Raw genomic sequence first — 19,250 nt, forward strand, 5'->3', positions numbered from 1 at the left:
ATCAGCCGTCTTCTGTAGCCTGGCCCTTTGAAGTCATCATCTGACTCCTCGACAACAGAACCATGTGCGACCTCACCCTCCAGTGAACTGGCACCTGGGGTATCCATTCCCTCCGCTCCAGTCCCTGCGCACTTGTACTCGGTGTCTCACCATGTGCAGAACCCTCCTCTATCCTAGCCTCCAAAGGAGATGCAGCGTCAGTATCTGAGCTGGTGGATGCGAGAGTCAGATTGAGTGATGGTGCAGCTTCGTTATCGGTGTCCTCCAACTCCTCCTCCTCCTCCACCTCAGACGGTGCCGGCTCCAGTTCTGGGGCACCTGCAATGACAAAGGGAGACGGGTTGAATTGTGGAGCGGGGATAGGAGTGAGTAAGGCGTGCTTGCTGACATCATCTACAGCACATGCGTCAGAAAAGATTGTGGGATGAGGTAGATGTGGGAAACAAGAAGGGGGATTAGGTACACAGAAACCTCCTTCATCGGGACCTCCAGTGCGGCCAGTGACCACGGCCGCAGCGATGGCCTGCCCAGTGATCCGCAGCACGGTCTCCTCCAGGGGATGAGGATATGTAGGTGTGCCTGTCCTCCCTCGGGTCCTTCAGTCTGCCGGCTGTTATGCGCCACCTTCTCCGGCAAGACAAAGGGAAGTGTGTCAGTGAGTGTCCTACAATGTGATTGGCTGATGTGCCTATCATCGAATAGCTGCCAATGTGTGTGAACTGTGAGTGGTAGGTGTGTGGATTGCAAGTGTGCTACTATGTGAGGGTGAGATGCAGCGAAGTGCAGCTTTGCGTACGGGGATGGACGGTGTTTGTTGGAGGGTGGGTGAGGGGGTGTGTCGTGCTTGGAGCAGTCCTGCGGTTGGTAGGATGTGACACTTGCATTCACTCATGTTGACCACTTGTCTCAAATCATTGAACTTTTTCCGGCAACGTATCCATGCGCGTGGTGCTGTGTTCCTGCCATTCACCTCCACACCACATCCTCCCACTGCCTCCGCAGCTAGTATCTGGAGGGTCTCCTGCCACCCTATGGGTACAGGATGGCTCTCCATTCCTGCACTCCCTCCATAAAGGCCTCCAGTGCGCTGTCGGAGAACCTCGGGACATGCTCTCTTGCCGCTCCAGCCATTCTGCCTGTCATCCTGCACTGCTTCCATTGACAGTGCACCTCCCCTTTAAGAGGTGCAGGCTGCCTTTACCTAGTGCTAGCCACGCCCCATATTGGGCCTCCTGCTGGTGCGTGCAGCCACTCAACAGCACGGGTGGTGCTGGCTGCACGTGGGAATCATGATAATGGGGATGCAGCACGAATCTCGTGTGCTTCCTACATCAGTAACACCGGGCGCAGTTAATCGCACACTGCCTTATCAAATTTAACCCCCATGGTGTCTGAAATATCTAACATCCTTTGAGTAATCAGTTTATGTTTGAATATTTTAGTATTGGTAAAATTAGTTCAAGTCTCAGTAGATTCAATAATTAATGTACAAGAAAATATGGATAAATGCATCATTGATTCAAGCACTTGTGATGCATTTCAAAGTGCCAATCTCATTTATTCCTATTTTACAGGGAGAATTACTCCATTAAGTTATGTACTTATCAGGATTATCTTCTATGGCGCATTTTTATTACAAGTTTATTACTGATGCATGTGTTATTTGTTTCTAGGGGTAAGCTGTCCTGAAACCCAGGTTTTTCTGTATAACACGAGAGTCTGTAACCAGTTCTGCAAATCATTATCACACTATGATTTTACCTGTGATATTGAAGATGTCCCAGTCAATGGTTGTGGTTGTCCTGAAGGAACGCGCTTGGACAATACTGGAATCTGTGTTAAAACCTCGATCTGTCCATGTTATGTTGGTGATATGATTGTAAAACATGGACATTTTACAACTATTAAAGATGGTTTTTGGTAAGTAGTTTTCTTATACTCAAACATATTGACCATATATAATTGAGCAAATATAAAATAAACTTTGTTTTTCATTACCCAGCTTTTGTGAAGGTGGAACACTTAACTGTTCTTTCCCACAAACTATAATTCCCAAACAAGGTAATCTATTTTTCTTTCATTTTTTTCAAATTCAAAATTTAATTACATTTTCACTCAAATTTAATTAAATAACTTTTTTCTTTAGGTTGCCCTGGAAAAGTATTTTTGGACTGTACTGGTTCTCAACAACAAAATCAATGTGCAAAGACATGCCAAAATCTAAATGTACCTTGTGTAAGTAACATTCAAATATTAATAACTTTCAGATTATAACAAAGGGGTTTGAATAATTGTTCAAAATAATTAGTGTGGGACTTTTTTTAAATAATAAAAATGCTCTTCTTGTGCCAGTGACTTGTGTAGTTCTGCAGGGGCCTGTTTTGGGTTCTCTGATGTTTGGACTATTCCTACATGGCATGGAAGGCAATATTTCTAATCCATAAAAATGGCTCACGTCTGTCTCCCTATTTTGTGTCATATGTGAACTTAGTGATCATCAGAGTTTTCTTGGCCTAACATTTAAATTTAGGGACCACTCAGACACTAGCATTTAACTTTATGGACCAATTAGTTGCCAGTATATAAATTTACGGCTTAGTCAGATCTGATGACTTTCCTAATGGGGCAGTGCTGCCATTTTCACAGTGCCCAATGTGTGACTACTTCCAGCCTTGGCTCTTCCCTGTATTTTGCCTTGCTTGCTGGCCTGGGCCTCTGCCTGAGTCATGGCCCTTTTCCCACTCTGCATTCAGTTATGGGCACCACACCTCAGGAAGGATATATTAGCTGTGGAGGGGTTTCAGGACCAATTCACCAGAATGATACCCAGGCTTAAAGGGTTAAATTATGAGCACAGGTTGCATAAACTTGGCTTGTATTCCCTTGAGTTTAGAAGGTTGAGGGTTGATCTAATCGAGGTGTTTAAAATGACAAAAGGATTCTACAGAGTGGAAACAGAGACACTCTTTCCTCTGGTGGGGGAATCCAGAACAAAGGGGCATAATCTTAAAATTAGAGCTAGGCCTTTCAGGAGTAAAATCAGGAAGCATTTTTTCACACAAAATTTAATAGAAATCTGGAATTCTCTCCCCCAAATGGCTGTGGATAGTGGATCAATTGACATTTTCAAGGCTGAGATTGAAAGATCTTTGTTAGGAAAGGGTATCAGAGATATGGATCAAAGGTGGGTAAATGGAGTTGAGGTACAAATCAGCCATGATCTAATTGAATGGCGGATCAGGCTTGAGGGGCTGAATGGCCTTCTCCTGTTCTGATGTTTCCGATGTCATTTTCTGCCTGTTGGGTAGCTCTGCATTAAGGCCACCCGAACGGTGGGGCAGGACATATCGATATCCATGTCCTGTCCTACCATCTGGGTGGCCTCAGTGCAGAGCTACCTGTGTTGCCTATCCCTCACTCTCCCCCCAGCCCTAGCCCTTCATTTCTCCACACTCGAGTCTGCAGTTAGTACTCTCAGTCCTGGCCTCCTGTCCTCTTTCTTGGATGGCCTTAATGCTAAGGCACTTCCACAATATGGAGCTTGAAGTAGGGGCTGCTGCCCTTGATCCACTATTGCTCCCCATTGGGCCATTTCTCTTGAGGAAAAGTTCTGAAGAGCTTCTCCCTGCTTTCTCAAAGATGTTAATCAAAATTCCAGAATACTCGTCGAACTTTACTTTCTACACTATACATCCAGTCACCCCCCATACAAGGCAAATGATGGCCTGGGGTGGAGCCAGGGGTAGGGAGTCCCCATGCCAAGTTCAAACTCCTTAGGCTGGACAGGGACTCGGCATATCAATGGAGGCCAGTATGCCGTGAGTGGGCCTCCAAAAATGGGTTGGGCCCCTAACGAGAGGCAGTTTTCTTTAAAAATAATTTTAAAAATTCTGATCAGTCCTCCAGGGGCAGAGAAGTGCTGCTTGAATCTGCCTGCCCCATGGTAATTAGGTGCCCTCCTACTGACCCTGTAAATTCTGATGGGGTCAGCACGGGAGCGCTTGGTTGGGCAAGATCCTGCCACAACTGCTGGGATCGTGAATGGTGAATTTTCAGCCCCGTAGTAATCAAAAATAATGCACAGAAACACTTAGAAAATACTTCTTCAAATCCTGTACTTCACCTTCCCTGTCACTTTAAATCAACACTTTTACATCCCACAGCTATCTAGGAATCCTTGGCGACCATTATGCAGGGACATTTTTACGAATCAATATTAATCCAGCTTAAAATAGTGAAGACATCACCCGCCTAATTAAAATGATGAAATGAAGCTCCCACCTCTTTCTGGCAGGAACTTCCTACACTATTCAAAATGCCCACAGGAATTGTGCATGATGCACAATTTGGGTGAAGACTGAACGTGACTAGTCCCAGAACGTTCCATAATTCTATGTAATAAAAATGGAATTTGGCGTATTCAGTCAATATAAAACGATGGTCTGAATATCAAATACATTGACAATCACATTGTCATCTAATATTGTCTTAAAATGATACAAAGAGACACTCATTAAAATAAATATTGCCCTTTCTTTCTTCACAGCCAAGTAACTGTGTTCCTGGCTGTATCTGCCCGAATGATCAAGTGGAAGATGAAAATGGAACCTGCATTAATCGTGAAGAATGTTCTTGTTTATATAGTGATGTCTATTATTCCTCTGGCGTTACGCTCCAACTGGACTGCAACAAGTGGTGAGATTAAACTTGAATCAAATAATAAATAAAAATATATTGCATCAATATCTGCATGATATTATAAAATGATGTGGCACTGCATTATTTCTATTCTAGCACGTGCCAGGGTGGATCATGGAAGTGCAGTCAAAATCAATGTACAAAGACCTGTCTAGTTCATGGGGATGGCCATTACATAACCTTTGATGGACAAAGATTCTTCTTTGATAGCAATTGTGAATACATTTTTGCTCAGGTGCGTCCTAACAGGGAAATATATAAGTTAAAATGTTATTATACTATAACAAAAGAAGATCCAACATACTTAGGAGAGTATATGATGTTTCATCAGAACTGAAATAGAGATGTTGCTAATCATTTATATTATGAATAGCGTTAGCAATTGAAAGTGAATTACTAATGAGCAAGTTTGCTGCTTAAAAAATTACTGTTTGTTCTTAAAGGAGATGGAAAGGATATGCTGCCTGGCTTTAATAGTGTCATAACAAAATACTTCCACTGTATTAAAAAAAACAGGATATCTCTACCTTTTAGAGCTATCCTTTAAGGACACCTTTTTGCTTTCAAAAAGAACCAACTGTCATTAGAATCAGTAGAATTCAGCTCAGGCACCTCTTCCAGGAAGTTCTTCAGTAGGTTAGCAGTTAGATAATTCTTGGTGATAGCACCAGAGCAGTACATGGTTTATAAATGTGTTACAAATGCTGTCATCACTTGGATTCATATTTATTGCTGTTCTGAGAAAATAGTAGTACTGTCACTGCTACTGATAGAAAATCTGCATGCACACAATTATCTTTTAGCTAGGTGTGACCTTCCTTTATTGTGTTAAACATGATATTATTTGCGATATGGTCTGTCTATGGGGCATGCAATCTTGTCAATGCAGTTAGTTTTGCTGACTACACTGATATACGTGTGTAATATATATATATATATATATATATACACACATGCTATAAATGATGCAAACTATAAAATTAGATCAATCATCTCAGACTATATTTTGATGTTCTCTATTTTCATTTTTAGGACTTTTGTTTACAAGAAGTTGGTACATTTCAAATACTAATAGAGAGTGTTGCTTGTTGTGAAAATGGAGTGACATGTTCAAGAGTGATCAAAATTTTACTTGAGGTATGTGCTTTGATTTGTAATTATTAAAACAGTTGATTTTAACTTTTGAGTTGAACATTTTAATACATGTTTTGAAAATATATGTTTAAACAGGAACCATAATTTATTTTCTACTTTCAAACACATTCTTATCTTATAGGAAATAGAAATAAAACTATTGGATGGCAAAGTACAAGCCACATATTCCAATGAAACCCTATGCATAGAAAACGTATATTCACTACACATGGTTGGACTCTATTTAATTCTTGAATTTTCCAATGGGATAACTGTGATATGGGATAAACACACTAGAATTTCGGTAACACTGGATCCAAAATGGCAAGTAAGTATGGTTCAAATTTTTTTTGTGTGTCAGTATTAGTAAATAGAAATTAGCCTTGAACAGAGTGAAGACCATGGTTTTGAGAAATGGACATATTTCATCTAATATGATTCATCAAACCCTGGAATATCTATAGATACCTCGATGAAACTAAATGCTGTGTCAGTCAGGAGACACAGAGTGGGAAGAGAGCTGCCAAGGACAGGTTAATAATAGAAGGGGTTATCTACAGTAAAGTAAGTCTGCAGAGTGTCCCTTAAGGGACAGCAACTTCACTGAGACGATTGTTAATTGAGTATGCAAATAATTAGTGGATAGGGCTAATTGACAAAATAGATGACAGAGGCAGTTCAGTTATAGCACAATAATATAGCATTAATTGCTTTTTGATTATAAATTTACAGTTGAGGTAAGTGTCTGTGATTGATGTAAATTGGTTAGATTGATAGCTGACAAGTTAGCAATATTAGATAGTCAGTCTATTGAATAGATGAAAGTCTACAAGCTTGTAGTTAGCAATGTTTCCAAAACTTGTACAACCTCATCCTTATGAGCCGGTGTGGATGAGCTGGTTTCCTCGCTTTCCTCTCGCAGGAATGTGTTAGCCTTCTGAGACATCAGAGCAATGAACCTCTGCCCGTAGATCCTCAGTGCTGATACCTGTATCTAGTCTAGCTGGCATCAATCTCAGATCCTTAGATCTCAGGAAAACTTGTACATCTTAGTGACACGCTTGTATCTGCCTGTAGCCGTTCAGTCTTAACTTCTGTAACCTTTCTCTCTCTCTTCGGAGATGCACTTTCTGATTTTACAGAGACACCCTGCTACATATACTAGACAAAGAATTCCTACACCTTCTACTACAAAGACTACTACAAAAACTATTAAAAGAGTTAGAACTAAACTAAGAACTAAGAACTGGAGACTTTAGTGTCAAAAACACTATCTTATATATCCATAATTTTCAAAGAAACCTTCTCAATTCTATTGATCTATCTGAGTGACAGATGTGTTGGAAGAGTTCAGTCGTTTTGGTGTCAATCACCTCACACAGGCCTGTTAGTACCCCTGATGACCTCTACACCAATGAAGCATTGGCACCTAGACATGCTGGATCACTCATTTACTCTTTAGCTTGTCAGGTCTTTGCTCACAAAGAATCTCACACAGGTCCAGATAAGGCAGGACATCTATATGACCCTATTAACAAGCCGTCCCCGGGCTTGTGGTCTTTATGACTTGTCTTCTATCCCTGGTAAGGAATGTTTTGTTTGTATAAGCCTTCTTAGTTTATCATTAGCACATTCCTTTCCCAGCATTCACTCTGACTACTGACTCTATTTTGAGGATACATTTAAGGCAATTCTTAGGACATTTCTCCGCCAAGACCCTTGTTGGGCTGTACTGAGGGGATCTCTATACCTATTGAGGCACCTGAAGCAGCCCTTCAACATGCTGATTCTCTGTTCTCTTAAAGTTCAAGTGTATCCTAGTTCCTCATTATACTTGTTCTGTACTACTGAGCTTCGATGCCAAAGAGTTGTCATCAGCCAGAGCTATGGGGGGTATCCCTGGTCTCTGAGATGTGTTCTGGTTTAACAATGCAGGCATTGTTGATTGCCAAAGTATAAATGAGTCGTGGTAGCTTCCTGGGTAGCTGGCATTTACATGCAAGACTATTTTCACATTTACAGAATTACAGCCCTTTCTGTAGATTAAATTGAGTGGGTTTCTTATACTGGGCCTTCAATGTTGCAAGAGTACCATCAATGGCAACCTCTATCTGGGGGATTTCTGATATTCTATAAAATGTTCACTGCTCATTGTATTTGCTTGGCAGGGTGCACAGAGAAGGTAATAAATTGGAATGCTTGCCTGAACACAACATCTGTCACCTCCTTGATACAATGGTGCACAGCATATTGACTGAGGTCACCAGAGGCTGCCTGGAAGGGCTCAGTGGCATAAAAATTCAAGGCTGTAGTCACTTTAACAACTGCTGTGCTGCTTGTTAAATGGGCTGCTTTAATAGAACTCTCCAATAGCCTTTGGGGGAAGCGCAGCTTTCTAATGCATTGCCTTGTTGAAAAGTCAAGATATGACCGTAGGAAGTCGATATACCCTGTGGAATAGGTATTGACTGGCAGAGTTCTGTCGCCTCCTATGATGTCTCACTATCTTTGCTTCCATCCTCCCTTCCACCCTATCCTCCTCATCTTTATTCTCATAATACAGGAACAAGAGTATTCCTGTAGAGAAATCCATTCCTTCACCCAAAATGTTTTAAATATTTTTAGTATTTGCTGTAAAGTTCAGTACTATCAAGTGCCTGAGATATAAAATAGCTCCAAAGGATGCAGTCCTCCTCAGTTTGCAAAAGGCAAGCAGATTTGCAACATTGCCTGAAGCTGTGGCCTCCACTCTGCTCTCTCACCTGTGGGACACCATGCTCTGAATCCCAATTGGTAGTGGTGTTGATTGTTGAGGGCAGTCGCCAAGGGAAAAGTGGGGTCAAGCAAACCATGCCCACCCATCCTATTTACATCGGGCTCAGGGTGGGGGGGTCTCACTTACTGGCAGGTTCCTTGGATGAAATGTCTGACGGGCTCTTTTTGGGGTGGGATCTCAGCCAGGACCCCCTGCTGCCATGTTTTCCTTCGATTACCCCTGCTGCACCGCCTGTTTACAGCCAGGTTTAGCAAGGAAACTCCAACCACTGATCTGAGGTCCATGCTGTAGAGTTCAACCAAAAGACCATTTAGGCAAGATCTGATGATGTGCTCTCTTCACCACTGGAACTCTATTGGCTCTCTCTGATGCTTTAACAATCATTTCTAATGGGAGAAATTAATTGAATGTGGGATTGAAATAAGTCCTGAATGAACATTGATGTACATTCAAGACACTTACTCCCAGAAGTGAACTTAAGAAGCATGGGTAAAATTAATACATACTCAATGGCAAATAACAAATTACTGCCCCTCAATGCACACTTAGTATGTGCTAACTTTAACACACAGAGCAAATTAAGGTTAATTTCCATGCAGAAAATATATTTTAAAGATAAGTGAAGAATTTTAGCATCATTTAAAATGAGGAAAATAGAACAACTATAAAATGTCCTCGTTTGATGCAAATGGTAAGTTATTTTGATATCACGTTCATAATTTTGATTACTGTAGTTTACATAATTTGTTGATAAATGTAATATGATTGGATTTGATAAGAAAGGTATTTTATCCTGAGAAAATATGTTCACATCTGATTGTTTTTCCAATCAGAATGTTGTTGTTCTCAGTTATATAACCATTCTTCTATTGTTATGAACATTTAATATAGAACAAGGTATGTGGCCTCTGTGGAAACTTCAATTCCCGTACTGAAGATGATCTAACGACAAAGTCAAACTCTTTGGTGACCAATCCAATGGAATTTGTAGCAAGCTGGAAATCTACAAACCCATGCAGTGTAAAAGTATTACAAACTTCTCCTTGTGATAGAAATCCATATTGTCACTCATGGGCTGCGAGGAAATGTGCCATCATTAAAGGAGACATTTTTGAAGGCTGCCATAAAAAGGTAAGGAATAATAAGAAATATTTCTATATGTGGTAGTATCAAGAAAGCTTTAAAATGAAAAGAGGTAAGGTCTCTTGCAAAATGCTCATGTGTTTTCTGACACTGTGGTCTAACACTCTTATCAGGTTGACCCAATCCCATACTATGATGCTTGTGTCGAGGAAGCTTGTGCCTGTGACTCGGAAGGGAAATATCTGGGATTCTGTACCGCTGTAGCAGTGTATGCAGAAGCTTGTAGTAAAGCTGGTGTTTGTATTGACTGGCGAACCCCAGACTCGTGTCGTAAGTAGCAATTTCTCTATGCAAGATAATCAAGGACCATTTCAAGGAGAAACTGAATTTACTTTGAATTGCCAAGTCAGGCTGGTTATGAAAGTCATCTGGAAATAATCCTCCTTTGCAGGAGATATTTAAAATTTAAGTATATTTCCCCTCCCAGCAAGGATCCACAATTCTGTCTCTACAGAGTTGACAGGCAGCCCCTCATCTGGTCAACAAGGGCCTGATCAGTGAATAGTTCCATAGGAAATAACATACATTATCATTCTTTCTGAACCTGGATGCCGATCAGACGACACCTAGCTAGGAACTTCAGAACTTGCTGCAAGAAGTGGTGTACACATCTGGCAGTAAAATTGCTTGCATCCTTCATGTAATTAATCTCATAGCTTTTTACTTCAACTCTAACCTCGATGCTATTGGCCCCCTGTATGGCTCCATTCTGTTCTACCATTACGACTGACATCAGATTTCCTCCTCACCAACTCTATTCCGACCTCCGCTCCTTGGGGCTCATTAAAACCTCTGGTCCTGGTCGTACTCCTCTCTTTATCCTTAAGATGTGAGTCATGTGGGAATCTTGTTCATATCCTATGCGGTCTTTTCAAACTCTCTTCCTTTCAGTCCCTCTTTCCTTCTTGAAAATTTGCTTATGTAGTCTATCCTTAAAAATGGTGAATCTCCTTACCTTTCAAACTACAACTGAATAATCTGTCCTTTCCTTGGACATCACCTAAATATTTGACAGCGTCTAGTTCTATGAATTTTGAAAGAAGTTATATGGCCACCAACCAAAGCTAGTCGTGGTTACCCAATTTCTTCTCATCACATACCTGTGCTGTAATTCATGGTTCATCATCTGACTCTTACCCTATTCACTGAAGGGTTTCCCAGGACTCTCATCTCTTCCATACTGTTACCATTCCATATCCATGACCTCCAATCATCATCGAACCCTATTCATTCTTTTGCTTATTATAACACCCTATATTCATCAAATTACTTTAAATTGCACACCCTTGGTGTGCATCTAGTTGTCTGGCATTGTAATAGCTGAACAATAGCTTGATTTCCTCCATGCTCTGATTTTAACTCTGGACCAATTTTTGACGGCACCACCACCACAACAACAACAACAACTTGCAGTGTGAGTTAGAAACTCACCCGCTGCTCCAGAAATTAGACTCGAGGTATTTTATCTCCTGGGCCTCATTTAAATCCCGCAGGCCCACTGGGAAGCAGTGGACAATCGCGCAGCCGTTAGGTCTCCCACCGAGACCAGGCGGGTGGCGGGATCAGCTGCTGGGGCTGTTCCGCTCCTCCTCCTCCTCCTCCTCGCCCCACAAACAAAATCAATTCAATAACGTACCTTTTTGGGCCTCACTGTGCCCTGAACCTTTACCCAGCTAGGTTGGTCTGGCAGGAAGCGCATTGCGCCTTCCTGCTCAGGCCGCAGGTTAAAATTGATATCATCGGTACCCGACATGCATATGTAACAAAGGACCCTGCCAGCTATAGCCTGTGTTGTTGGTGCCAGCTCAATTGAGCAGGTTAAAATTGGGAAACGATGGCTCCCAGGTGGGTAAGTAACATGGATGATTTTAACTGCCCATCCACCCAATTTCTGCCAGGGCTTATAATCACCCCCATGTCAGCACCTCATGGACAACATACCATTTCAATGCTGGATTTATTTTGCATGATCGTTTGTGATCTATTTCATAGATCAATTGTTGAAAATGGGCCATTGAATCATACTTATTGAAAGTAATTGTTGGCATTGCCACAGCAATTTTATCTGCTTGATATGAAATGATTGGACATAGGAAAGTCTTCCTTGGTGATTTGACAATTGTGCTGATGAAAGCCATTTGGGTGAGATATATCGGTTTGCCCCAGGGTAATTGTCCCAGGGCAATTGTGTTTCTGACTGGGGGATAGTGTGGGTTAAATTGCCTGTCATTGCTTGAGTGTATTGATGCAGCTGAGTGGTGGTGTTAGCATGCCATGCAGTGTCACTAAATGTGGTGGTGTGGGCAGTATCGATGGTTGTTAATTCAGCTTTGTAGGGCTAATGTTGACTATCTGTGCATTGAGATATTGTGAGACCCATACCATGATGAGCAATGTTATAATCAAGTATTTGCAGTTTTTGCATGTGCAGAGGATAATATTTCCTACTGGCTGGGAATTGCCTCTAAGGAGCTTACAGCTCTCAACAACTTGTAAACTCAACTTGTGTCTTTCTTTTGCGGGGTAGGTCTTTTATTTGATTTCCTGGCACACCCATGATTAGAATATTCTACAAGAATTATATGCCTTTTGTGATATTGAATCAATTCCCATTGAATAAATGTTAATTATTTGCATTTTATATTGCAGCTATATACTGTGACTATTACAATCGTGATGATGAATGCAGCTGGCACTACAAACCATGTGGAACAATAATTACAAAAACTTGCAGTGAACATTTCATTGGCAAGAAGTTTGCCGCAGTTCTTGAAGGTTTCAAATTTCTATTCTAGTTAGTTTATGGTTTAGTTATATATGATATATCTCAAAATTATTTTTTAAAAATATATTTCAAGGTTAATAAGAATATATGTTAATTTAAGCATGGACATACAAAGTGTGGCTTTGTAGTAATAATGAGATGGCAAATCTTGCTTTAAGCTTATATTGAAAATGAGTCCCCTAATCTTTACTCAGCAGTTGTATCTGAATGGAGTATGATATCAACTGTTACAAAAGGTTGAGGTACAGAAACTGGTGAGAAGCAACTGCACTGCCAGTGAAGGTAATAGCTGCTCTAATCTTCTGTGGCAATGGCACCTTCCAGGTACCTGAAGGACATTTAACCAGCAGCAGCTGTTAATGGTGAACTGCTGTAATTCGGGACATGACAGAAACCCTCTACTGGAAGGCACATCGGTTCACATAATTCATTATCGACGACCGGCATCAGGAGCAAAGGCAGCTTGGGTTTAACCAGCTGGCCCATTTCCCTTAAATGCAGGGCACTGTTGACTGCACATATATAGTCAAGGTTGGATGGAAAGCTTTGCTCAGCCCTTGTATTCAAGCTCAGCACCCATGTAATGATATCGCACTAGAATCAGGGTGCCCACTGTGTAAGCTTTTAGGACGCTTGGATCAAATGGAAGGGTCTTAAAATATTTTCTCCAGAAAGTTAGTGTGGGGCAGTAGAAAAGATGAAAGCAGAGGGAGAAAGAAAAGGATTTTGAACAGCTTGCACTGCAGTCCAGGAGTGAAACGTGGGAGGGTTTCAAGGGAGCCACCAAATGATTGATCTAAAGGATTGCTTTTATTCCAATTGCATCAGAAGAAGTAATTTTTTTCTTTGTCTTAAGAGATGCAAAATGTTTACTTTAATCTGTAGTTGTGTTAGTTAACCGTCTAGCTGCATATGCTCATTGCGTTTTCCTAGTATGCTTACCAACATTTCTGAGTCATGTGCTTCTACATCTTCACGCCCAAAGATTGTGCAAGCTACAAGTTCACTTAACCCACATATTGAAGCTGAGCATGCATCTAATGATGTCCCATGCCAGAACCAGGGTGCTCAAATTTACATAGAATTACATAGAATGTACAGCACAGAAACAAGCCATTCGGCCCAACTGGTCCATGCCAGTGTTTATGCTCTGCACGAGTCTCCTCCCACCCCTCTTCATCTAACCCTATCAGCATATCCTTCTATTCCTTTATCCCTCATGTGTTTAACTAGCTTTCCCTTAAATGCATCTGTGCTTTTCACCTCAGCTACTCCTTGTGGTAGCGAGTTCCACATTCTAACCACTCTCTGGGTAAAGAAATTTCTCCTGAATTCCCTATTGGATATATTAGTGACTATCTTATATTCATGGCCCCTAGTTTTGATCCCCCCCACAAGTGGAAACATTTTCTCTATGTCTACCCTATCAAACCCTTTCATAATCTTAGAAGACCTCTATCAGGTCACCCCTCAGTCTTCTCTTTTCTAGAGGAAAGAGCCCAGCCTGTTCAGTCTTTCCTGATAGTTATCAGGAGGAAACTTGGATAACAAGATCTGGTGGGGGGGAGGGGGGGGTCTGTTTTTTCTTGTGACAATTGTTAAAGAGCAGCAGGAAAGGAAGAACCAGTGGGGAAGAACAAGATGCTGAAGAACCAGCACTCCCCTAGATAAGGGAATAGAAGTTTGTGTCTGCGGCTGTCCTTTAGAATGAGTGTTTCCTCTAAATGGAGTGATGGCTGCCCCAATGTATCTTCATCACTGCTGGGAGGCTCCCTGTGCTGGGATTGCTTGGCAGTTCCTGCTTTTAGAGGAGCCCTTAGACAAAGGAGCACTTACACAAAACCTGGTGCAGGCAGGGCTTGCATCGACATCTCTCACCTGGCCCTTTAGAAGTGCTCATGTTGGAGGTCGTCAGGTGCCTCTACTAAATCGGCACACAGCGAATAAAGAGCAGAGCTGCAGGACTCATTAGCATATATTTACATTGAAATGATGGCTTCAGTATGGCCTGGATATGGTCTCAGCGCCGCCAACTCATGTGGAACTCTGTCTGTGATTGGCTCCGTGCTCCCCACTCCCACAACCGGCGAGATACGTAGCTGTTGGCTATTGATCAAATGAACTTGAAGATGGTGTGGGCCTCCTGACACCAACTTCAGGCCCATTTCAGGTGAAAGTTGAAAATCCTCCATTCAGTGTCTCTTGAAGCTGTTCAGAGTATACTGCAGCATTTCCACATAAATTGTTTGCATTGCAGTAATATTTTGTGCATTAATAGTCTCAAATTGGCTCCTGGCTGTATATTTAAGTGTCAGTGTATAAGGTGGAATTAGAAAAAAAAGTGAAATGTTTATAAGCACATGATACCCAATAAATACTAATGTATCTCAGCTCTAGTAGCTGGTCTATGATCAATGCCTCAGATTAATTTCACTATTTTCTTTAATGTACAGGCTGCTATGCAAAATGCCCAGACAATGCTCCTTACCTGGATGAAAATCTAATGAAGTGTGTTACCTTACCCGACTGTACTTGTTATTATAATGGACAATTACTGCAACCAAATGAAGTACAAGATACACCCTGTGGACAATGGTAAAGTATCAGTGATAATCTATTTTGTTATCCATTTCTAAATAATGTAATTTATTATTCATCTCTAAATAAGAAAGAAGATTATAATAAATACAAAGGAATTTTTAGAAACAACAAGAAGCCAATATACCCAAGAAACCTATCCCTTTTACAGAGACCATTCACACTTTCCTGTGCTCTCACTATATTCTTCAACATCTTTCTCAAGAAATGCACCCGTTTGTCTGTTGAATCCATTTTCCCTTCTGCTTTCATGATAACATATTCTACACAACTCCGTATAGTACTCCAGATACAGTCTGACCGCTTTAATGGCCTTCCCTCGTAACATTTTCCACACAGCACCAAACAGAACCATGAGTAAAGTCTGACCAACGCCTTACGGAGCAATAATACAATCCCCTTTGATTTGTCCTGTATACCCATGCCAATGAAACCAGGTACCTCGTTTGACTCTTTTTGTGCTGCATCTAAGAAACTCAATGTAGTTGGTTTCATAGAATTATCCACTATTACCCCCAGATTTCTTTTTCGATCATCATGTTGTTACCTAGTTCAATTTAGCACATTTGGGGACCCGTTTTCCTGTCTGTAGTGCCCCGTGTACGCTGGTTCCCAGGGTGCCATTGACAGGGCGAAAAGGGTGCAGGTCTGTAATGCCAGATCTCTGCCCCTTTTGCAGATGACCTGCATTAATGACGACCAAAGTGGGGAGGGCTTGAGGAAGTATTTAAGTGATGCAGAAAAGACGTCACAATGCCTTTCAAATCATTTTCCTCCATTAACGCTGGGCGGATGCACTAAAAAAAACACCAATAGAAACTGGGTGTTAGGCATTGCTAGGCTGTACCTTGAGATTGCAGGATCTTTAAAAAGGCAGTTTCGCTTCAGACACGGGTTTGTGGACACCAGATAGGCCCGTGTTATAAATTGTTCAGTGCGGCAAGGCTGCGCTGTGTGGGAGGAGACACTTTTGTTGCTGACAGGAACAGCAGCCACCATGACAAAATTCCATTTCACCAGCTGCAGCACATGACTTCTCGCCTCATATCTGGAGCGAATGCGAAATCTCAGGTGCCAATTCTGCCAGACACTCGCTCAGGACATTTAAATTAACTTCCTGACACAATACTGTGGGTGATCAGAACATAAGAACATAAGAACATAAGAAATTGGAGCAGGAGTAGGCCAATCGGCCCCTCGAGCCTGCTCCGCCATTCAATAAGATCATGGCTGATCTGATCCCAACCACAAATCTAAAGGACACAAGAAGTCGGAGCAGGACCCGGCCACATAGCCCCTGGGCCCTCTCCGCCACCCACAGGGCATTGACCGATCCGAACTCAGCTTCATGTCCAATTTCCTGCCCGCTCCCCATAACCCCTAATCAGGGAGGAGAAAAATCATCTTCCCCTGGTTTGTCGCTACTATTTGACTTATTTCACATTTATTCATATGGAATTGCATCTGTCAGCTATTGGTCTAGTTACCTAAAATATCTAAATCTTTCTAATCAGGTTGCATTACTCCTCATTATTTGCCCTTCTGTTTCTGGTACACTCTGCAACCTTGAAGATCTTCCCTGTCCTTGGCCGTGTCATTAATATGGATGGAAAATAGAGAGCGCCATCACTAATCTCCTTGCAACCTGTAAAGCTCCCATTGATTCCAACCCTCTGTTTCCTGTATTTAAAGATATTTTCTTCATATTTTACCTCCTAGTTAATCATTCGTTACTTTAGCCATTAATCACCAATGTAGAACCTTGCTAAGCTTTTTGAAACTGACCGTTGAACGATTCAGTTATGAAAATGAATAGATATAAATCTAGAGCCCTGCAATTACGAAGCTTTGCTGGTGGTTCGGGGCATGTGGGGGTGGGGGGTGCGGGGAGAGGGGGGCAGGGATACAAGTATGAATTTGAGATTTTGGCCAATCATGTGCACATTCCTGATTCACATCACCAAGGGAGGTTGTTCTGCTGGCCAGCCGCTGCCTTACTGTAATGATCATGGAAATGATTGGCACCCCATCCACCACCCTAAACATTCACTCCCTTCACCACCGGCGCACTGTGGCTGCAGTGTGTACCATCCACAGGATGCACTGCAGCAACTCGCCAAGGCTTCTTCGACAGCACCTCCCAAACCCACAACCTCTACCACTTAGAAGGACAAGAGCAGCAGGCACATGGGAACAACACCACCTGTACGTTCCCCTCCAAGTCACACACCATCCCGACTTGGAAATATATCGCTGTTCCTTCATCGTCGCTGGGTCAAAATCCTGGAACTCCCTTCCTAACAGCACTGTGGGAGAACCGTCACCACACGGACTGCAGCGGTTCAAGAAGACGGCTCACCACCACCTTCTCAAGGGCAATTAGGGATGGGCAATAAATGCCGCCCTCGCCAGCGACGCCCACATCCCATGAACGAATAAAAAAACCCACATTTTGCCAAGCTTTGCCCCAGTGCTCACCTCACCCCTGTGGAATGGGTGAAATATTAATTCACCAGCCTCACCTACTGCAAGAGGATTCTTAAAGATAGCTTTCAGTTCTCAAAGTTGATTCCAAATTTATGCTTTTCCAATGCTTCCTGCAATAGTTTTTTTTACTATTCAGGCCACTGGTTTTGCACAACTTCTTTGCTAAACTTTCCTGATAGTTCTTTAGCTTGCTGTACAATTTTTTCTGGATGATCGGGCTAAGCTGGGCCAAATGGCCTTACTCCTTTGTATCTACCTCGTACTCTTGTGAAAGTACCATTGAAGAACCACACTGGACTCAATGTATTTGTTTTGAGTAGGAGGGGATAGAACTTCTCACTCTTAGCAAGTGCCTCCCGTTCAGGCTCATTTCACCCTGGCCTGTTCCATTATTTGGCACAATTAATTGAAAGGAAATGTACTAGAAACACACATACAATGCAGGATAATTTGCCCAGTGTTCTGCCTGGCTCCTCATCTGTGCATTAGTTGTAATGCTTCTGATCACACAGAAAGCAAAAGGAGTAAAGCTGTGTGGACCTGCTAGTATGCTAAAAAAAGAACTCCAATGCAATGCCTTCTCAGTGCCTCGAAGACTAAGTTCATCCTCGAATGTTGTTCATAATGGCAAAATCAGCATGACATAAGTAGATTTGTTCAGCTAACAAAAATGGAAATTGTAATTAAAGTGAAGAACATTGTGCTATTGATTTCCCAACAAATGAATACAATACCAAAATATTTTAATTTTAATATTTCATATATTACAGCATGTGTCAAAATGGAACCACCATCTGCCGTAAGTAACAGTTTCAATGATTAAAAGGTAGCACTGTTAGTCGCTCTATCCTTATAACTGATAAGAAAAAAGGGTGTTATCGGCCAGCTGCATTCAGGAAAACCAGATATCCACGCGGCCCAACAGGCGATCCTGAAAGGGACCACTGCAGGCCACAACTGACAAGGTAAGTGTTTAAAACATACTTGACTGAATATGGAGCCGGGAGCAGTAGGAGTGCTCCTCCCAGCTCCACATTCAAACACGCGGCCACTGTTGGCTCCCCCCCCACCCCCACCCGATCTCGGTTGCTACCCTCCCCTAACGCCATCCACTGCTACCCCACCCTCCTCAATCCCGGGCACTGTGACCCACCCAGGTCTTAGCTCAGAGCCGATGTGAGCGTCGCAGCGGCCTGACCTCCGAGTCCTCTTCTCAGGCGAGATGCCTGGGGAGAACCATTAGGTTTTCCGCAGTTCACCGGTTCGATGATAATGTGGCCCGAGGCCCGGTATTACGTCTGTCTAGTGCCTATCTGTTCAGGCACAGAACTCGATCCCCAGGCACGCTCGAATTTCTAGGCCCTTGCATTTGCTCCTTCCATTGGCGTTTCTCTCAAAACAAACAATAGTTATCACTAATTGTGAATCTTTTGAAATATTCGCTGTCAATTTAGATGATATAACAATGACTCTAAGCAGCAGAACACGTCATTAACACATATTTCAGCTCAAAATACAATACACTAATTTTGTGAATCGACTGTTTCATATTTAACCACATTATTCGTTATCGAATTTTGTCATGCATTGTTCATTCATCATAATTCAAAAAATGATCAAATAATCATG

At 42.1% G+C, this 19,250-nt stretch overlaps 1 protein-coding gene across 1 annotated transcript in view; it reads left to right on the top strand.

Annotated features, from left to right (window-relative positions):
• Positions 1-1,910: 1,910 nt before the first annotated feature.
• LOC137341475 (mucin-19-like) overlaps positions 1,911-19,250 on the top strand; it is a 49,978-nt gene continuing 32,638 nt past the window's right edge. Inside the window, exons 1-11 of the mRNA XM_068004579.1 lie at positions 1,911-1,920; positions 2,147-2,235; positions 4,547-4,695; positions 4,795-4,933; positions 5,731-5,835; positions 5,975-6,160; positions 9,500-9,739; positions 9,865-10,021; positions 12,401-12,526; positions 14,990-15,131; positions 18,392-18,420. Of these exons, the coding sequence (XP_067860680.1) occupies positions 1,911-1,920; positions 2,147-2,235; positions 4,547-4,695; positions 4,795-4,933; positions 5,731-5,835; positions 5,975-6,160; positions 9,500-9,739; positions 9,865-10,021; positions 12,401-12,526; positions 14,990-15,131; positions 18,392-18,420 (1,372 nt within the window). The remainder of the gene's footprint in view (positions 1,921-2,146; positions 2,236-4,546; positions 4,696-4,794; positions 4,934-5,730; positions 5,836-5,974; positions 6,161-9,499; positions 9,740-9,864; positions 10,022-12,400; positions 12,527-14,989; positions 15,132-18,391; positions 18,421-19,250) is intronic.

This window comes from Heptranchias perlo, chromosome 24, assembly GCF_035084215.1.
Source record: "Heptranchias perlo isolate sHepPer1 chromosome 24, sHepPer1.hap1, whole genome shotgun sequence".
Lineage (NCBI taxonomy): Eukaryota > Metazoa > Chordata > Chondrichthyes > Hexanchiformes > Hexanchidae > Heptranchias > Heptranchias perlo.